We start from the raw sequence: 6,281 nt of genomic DNA on the forward strand, positions 1-6,281 counted from the left end.
AGACATCACGATTTCATCAGTTTACCCACACAACACCTCTCAATTCCCCAGTCAGATGAGAACTTCTCTTGCAATGCCCCTATGCAGGTGTACACATCACAAAGGAGAACCGCCACCTTTCTCCTCAATCCACCCATCCCCTCCTGTTAAAGCAACCTCTCATGTAACTACCCTTTATGTGCTGACTGTCACCAGGAACTTCATACAATTAAGAGGCCTGAAGGACAACCGACACATGGCCAAAGTTTGCCTTTCTGCTCCCAATTAGAGAGTTCAGCTCTTTTCAAAATAATTATTTGTTTATTTCCCAACACAGCACTTATTACATACAGCGTAACTCTGAGTGCTCCTGAATTCCTTGACCAGCAGCCTTCCACCATAGTTAGCCGCCCTCAAATTGCAAATAGTACCAGGCAATTTCCACTGCCCCAACCAGACAGCCCTCACAATGCAGTGCACATGATACCCCAAGCTGGAGTACGGCCACCCTCGAGTGACGTTCCCATGCACACGAGATTGCAAGGTACCTACATAGCTGATAGCTATGTATTGCATGATGTAATTCACTGCCAAATTTCCTTTTCCACTGTATAAACTATGTGTAATGTGTTGTTTGTCGCTGTACTGGCATATTGTCTGTGATGGCCCAGAGTATTTCTACGGTGGCCCAGCAAGCGCCCGTATGCCAAGAAATGACCTGCTGGAAGGGCATGTTCCTCCTGTAAGCATTTATAAGAAAATAATGTACCCCCCTGATACAAAGCAACTAGTGTACTTATGCCTGCCTCTACCCAGGCCCTCGTGCCCACGCTACCAAACATTTTGCTGAATGAGGTTATGTAGCTCAGTGGTATCTCAAGCAAAGAATCTGCGTGATGTATCGCAAGCTCTGATTAAAACTCTCATGTGATCAGCAATAATCCATTAGCATCATGTGAAAGCCTGTCCTGGGGAAGGAAGATCCACTAGACCACAAAGTGTGCTCGGGCTGCTGTGGGAGATTCAAGTTCTTCTGTGTGATGACCTGACAAACAACTTGCCGACCAATGCACCTGGGCCGCCAACTAGTAATGTTCAAAATCTGGAGCCCCAAATACCCCTTAGTCTAGGGACAACTGTAGTTTACGGAGTGCAATGTGGCAACTCCCCTTGTTTTGAATGAAACTCCTTATGGCCAAGTGTAATGGATGGGATGTGCCTCTGGGTGACAGACCAGGAGGTTATAGGAAAAGTAAAGTAGCAGAGTGTCCTGCCATTTGATAAGTTTTGTTTTGACCAATGACTTTGTGTTTCACCACTGCGCATATTAGTTGCTCAATGTTCACCAGTAGCACATGGTATGTTTTGTTCAGTTGAGCCGCCTATTGGCTTTGACATGGCATTAGCCATTGCTTTCTGTATTCAGTTTAGCCGCCTATGGGCTTTGACATTGCATTAGCCATTACATTCTGTATTCTGCCTATTGGCTTTGACATGCTGTATCCAGTCTAGCCGCCTATTAGCTTTGACATTGCATGCCTATTGACTTTGACATGATGTATTCAATTTAGCTGCCTATTGACTTTGACATGCTATTAGATATTCTGCCTATGGGCTTTGACATGATATTATATATTGCATTTTGTATTCAGCTTAACTGCCTATTGGCTTTGACATGATATTCAGCTCCGCTGCCTATTGGCTTTGACATGATATTATACATTGCATTTTATATTCAGCTCAGCTGCCTATGGGCTTTGACATGATATAAGACATTGCATTTTGTATTCAGCTTAGATGCCTATTGGCTTTGACATGACACTAGACATTGCATTTGATATTTAGGTTAGCTGCCTATTGCCTTTAACATGACATTGCATTTGATATTTAGGTTAGCTGCCCATTGCCTTTAACGTGGAGTTCTGTATTTTTCCAAGCTGTGTTTTTGCACCAGAGAACCAAGATGTTTTGCTCTCACAGTAGACTAGACCTGATAAGAGAGAGTACATGGGCGTCGTTTCTCTTCCCTTGAGCTTGGGAACAGGAGTAGTCTTGGAGTCCTGGCCAGTCTCCAAAAGGCTTGCTCAGTTTCCCAGGTCTGAGAGGAGGGGGCACACCTTTGTAACGAATGTAACAGGCTGCAGAGAGTCAGATTCGAATCTGCCGGACCTCGTGCTGGAGCTTGGCGCCAGTTGCCAGCATCCCGTGTGGGTAGATGACACTCTTTCTCGCGGCTGACAGGGGTCCCCAGCTTGCAGACCTTAGAAAGATGTAGCTGTAAATAGTTCCTACACGGTGAAGTATTTGTTTTGCTTTGCATTCAATATCTTATAAATATAACCTGCTGTGTATATTGCAAACTGATATATTTTGTTTGATTAACGCGGACTTGAAAGCTACTAATTCGTCATTCATTCATAAACATTGTGGTTGGGGAAGAATAAAATAACAATAAAAGTCTTCTTTGACCTCAGAAGTGCATTTCTGTTGTGTTATGTTAGTGCTTAGAAATTAAATAAGAGGAAAGCACTACAATTGGTACCTGGAGTCGTGGGGTCGGTCATTAAGAGGTGATTAAGAAGGGGTTTGACGAGTTAGTAGATTTCTAAGTGCACACTTTAAAAGTGTAATTGTTTTTTTGTTGTTTGGAGAATTACAGAAATTGTTTTCTGTTTGGAGAATCACAGTAGCACGGCAGACCATGTCTGAGAATACATGTGTTGATGAACTGCCTGATGGTGCTAAGAAAAACTGTGAATTGTTTTCTGTTTGGGGAATTACAGAAGAAAATGCATGTGTAGCTAAAAGGCCTGATAATGTTTTGAGAAATAATTCCCGTTGTATATATGTAGAAAACGTGTGTTTTGGAAGTAATGATGACAGAAAGGTCTGGATACCTTTATCTGCTTACAGAGAAATGCAGGAGAAATGTAGGAAGTTGGAACATGAAAATAGGAATTTACGTGAGCAAATTAGCCAGGATACGATAATTCAAAATTATGCTGAAAGTTATAAAAATGAAGAATCTTTCTTGTCCCATTCCAGTAATGAGGGGGTTAAGACAGCTCCGAGCTGCACTGAGTTTTCCTGTGAGCCAGGGTTTTTGGCAGCCAAAATGCATTCCTTAACTGATAACACGGACGAGAATGTGATTTACGAGTTACCGTTGCAAAATGCACAAGTAAAACGAAGGATTTTAGAGCAAGACACCCCGAGTTTCATTAGTTTGTTTGATTTTTGGAAAAAGAATAGCCCTCATTTGAGAGAAATCCTAACACTTTTGTACATGGTCACTGTGAAAAATAATATGCAGCTGCGCGCTTGTGATTTGGCAAATGAAATAATGCAGACTTTAGGTTTCTGCGCAGTGCAAGAAGGAAAAACTGATGTACATGTAACTCAAGAACAAGGAAAGAAAATAGTGCCCCTAGCTAGAATCATACAATGGATCTGGTACTTGCAAGACAGGGCTAGAGTACCACAGGTAAAAGAATTACCGGTGAAATTGTGTGCACCATTTGAATTCGTGTCCACTGAAGATAAAAAGCATGTTTGTTTTACTAATGATTCATTGACTGAAATGTTGTTTTCTGGCACCGTAGAAGGAACAGCGTTGTATAATGTGTGTCAGATTTTAAAGCAAGAGCTACATGAGATGTGTCATTTTTATGCTGATTTTTGGTTCTTTGATAATGTTTTAGCACCTAACTGGTTCAATTACCTTGCAGATGTTAATGAGAAAAATGCAGAGAGAGAAGTGTTCACCCAGAATTCTGCCTTAGTGGGGATGGCTATGTGGGTGCCCCAGAAATGTGAAAAGGCCACTTACAGGTGGGCAGAGATGAGAGAGATGCACATTCCCCTAGATTTGATAAAAACTGTGCAGCACGCACAAAAGCAATCTGTCATGCAAGCAGTCACAGAGCAGTTGGGGAGAGGAAAGTTACCAGAACAGAAATGGCAAATTGATCAGGTTTTAGGGAGAGTGATTGCTGCAAATTACCAAGGAAAAATCGAAATTATGCTGATACCTAGAAAAGAATCTGATTCATTCATACAAATTGGAGACAGAATGGCCCAAATTGACAAAAGTGCAGTGAATGGAGGTTTGGTACAGAATGAGTCTGCCCCAGCCCTTCTGACAGTGCAAGAAAAGGGGAGCTGTGGCGCAGCAGATAAAAACCTCAGTGCTGATGTGTTGGCTGACGCCCCAAGTGACCCTCCAGAACCTGCAGAGAATATAACAAAGGGCCCCAAAAACGTCCTGCTGATTATAAAACAGGGAAAGAAAGAGGAAGGGTGCAGTTTAAATGAAAAATGTTATTTGCAAGAAAAGTCATACTTGTTTCTTTTGCAGATCCTACCACGTTTCGCCACTGTCCCTGAGTGTGCTGCGTGGTCCCCCTTCCGGTGTGTGCGTGTGGGGTCGGGGAAGGGACCGAATCCCCAACCTGAACCTGGCTGAGTAAAGTGCCAGCACCATGGATCCATTTTGCGCAAACTGCGCCTTCAGTTCAAGTTCAACTTGTTTGCTGTGTTTTTTTTTTCCTCCCCTCTCGTATGGAACTCTGACTTTTGCTTATCTTCCAGAAAACCTTTCAGGTGGACCGTGCACCTTTACATGAGCAGAACTCATGCCACATCAAATTGCTAACACTGTTGAATTAGAGACTCATTCAGAAAAAAAAAAATAAAAAAATTGCCCAGTCTTTTTCTATGTAGATGTATCTGATGTGAAAGGTTATGAAATCAATGTGTTAATTCACTTCTATTGCTTTACAGGGATTGCTTTGATCATTGAAATTTGATTTGCTGATAATGTTTTTTTTGTTTGTTTGAAATATGAGATATGTGAAACAAAAATTCATTGGTCAAAGGGCGGAATGTCCTGCCATTTGATAAGTTTTGTTTTGACCAATGACTTTGTGTTTCACCACTGCGCATATTAGTTGCTCAATGTTCACCAGTAGCACATGGTATGTTTTGTTCAGTTGAGCCGCCTATTGGCTTTGACATGGCATTAGCCATTGCTTTCTGTATTCAGTTTAGCCGCCTATGGGCTTTGACATTGCATTAGCCATTACATTCTGTATTCTGCCTATTGGCTTTGACATGCTGTATCCAGTCTAGCCGCCTATTAGCTTTGACATTGCATGCCTATTGACTTTGACATGATGTATTCAATTTAGCTGCCTATTGACTTTGACATGCTATTAGATATTCTGCCTATGGGCTTTGACATGATATTATATATTGCATTTTGTATTCAGCTTAACTGCCTATTGGCTTTGACATGATATTCAGCTCCGCTGCCTATTGGCTTTGACATGATATTATACATTGCATTTTATATTCAGCTCAGCTGCCTATGGGCTTTGACATGATATAAGACATTGCATTTTGTATTCAGCTTAGATGCCTATTGGCTTTGACATGACACTAGACATTGCATTTGATATTTAGGTTAGCTGCCTATTGCCTTTAACATGACATTGCATTTGATATTTAGGTTAGCTGCCCATTGCCTTTAACGTGGAGTTCTGTATTTTTCCAAGCTGTGTTTTTGCACCAGAGAACCAAGATGTTTTGCTCTCACAGTAGACTAGACCTGATAAGAGAGAGTACATGGGCGTCGTTTCTCTTCCCTTGAGCTTGGGAACAGGAGTAGTCTTGGAGTCCTGGCCAGTCTCCAAAAGGCTTGCTCAGTTTCCCAGGTCTGAGAGGAGGGGGCACACCTTTGTAACGAATGTAACAGGCTGCAGAGAGTCAGATTCGAATCTGCCGGACCTCGTGCTGGAGCTTGGCGCCAGTTGCCAGCATCCCGTGTGGGTAGATGACACTCTTTCTCGCGGCTGACAGGGGTCCCCAGCTTGCAGACCTTAGAAAGATGTAGCTGTAAATAGTTCCTACACGGTGAAGTATTTGTTTTGCTTTGCATTCAATATCTTATAAATATAACCTGCTGTGTATATTGCAAACTGATATATTTTGTTTGATTAACGCGGACTTGAAAGCTACTAATTCGTCATTCATTCATAAACATTGTGGTTGGGGAAGAATAAAATAACAATAAAAGTCTTCTTTGACCTCTAAAGTGCATTTCTGTTGTGTTATGTTAGTGCTTAGAAACTAAATAAGAGGAAAGCACTACACAGAGGGATCATTACCATCTTAGATAGGGACACTCTACCTTGCAAAGTGCTCCAAAAAGCCATGTGGGGATGTGGGTTGCTATGCTTCTTATAAGGTTGTCATCTATTAGATACTTTGTCTCGTGATAGATGTTTATGCCAAGGTATCAA

General features: G+C 41.8%; 1 protein-coding gene across 1 annotated transcript; it reads left to right on the top strand.

Annotated features, from left to right (window-relative positions):
• The first annotated feature begins 1,251 nt into the window (after positions 1 to 1,251).
• LOC138304176 (uncharacterized) lies at positions 1,252 to 6,073 on the top strand. Its single transcript, XM_069244011.1, has 2 exons — positions 1,252 to 3,810; positions 4,337 to 6,073. Exons 1-2 carry the CDS (start codon positions 2,681 to 2,683, stop codon positions 4,446 to 4,448), a joined length of 1,242 nt encoding a protein of 413 aa, XP_069100112.1. The 5' UTR covers positions 1,252 to 2,680; the 3' UTR covers positions 4,449 to 6,073.
• The last annotated feature ends 208 nt before the right edge of the window (positions 6,074 to 6,281 follow it).

The sequence above is a fragment of the Pleurodeles waltl genome, chromosome 7 (assembly GCF_031143425.1).
Source record: "Pleurodeles waltl isolate 20211129_DDA chromosome 7, aPleWal1.hap1.20221129, whole genome shotgun sequence".
Classification (NCBI taxonomy): Eukaryota; Metazoa; Chordata; class Amphibia; order Caudata; family Salamandridae; genus Pleurodeles; species Pleurodeles waltl.

Excerpts from the sequence above, each read along its gene's own strand:
- LOC138304176 (XM_069244011.1), top strand. The coding sequence starts at position 2,681 with ATGTCTGAGAATACATGTGTTGATGAACTGCCTGATGGTGCTAAGAAA. Across the intron at positions 3,811-4,336 it reads TGTGAAAAGGCCACTTACAG|ATCCTACCACGTTTCGCCAC; the intron begins GTGGGCAGAGAT and ends TTTCTTTTGCAG.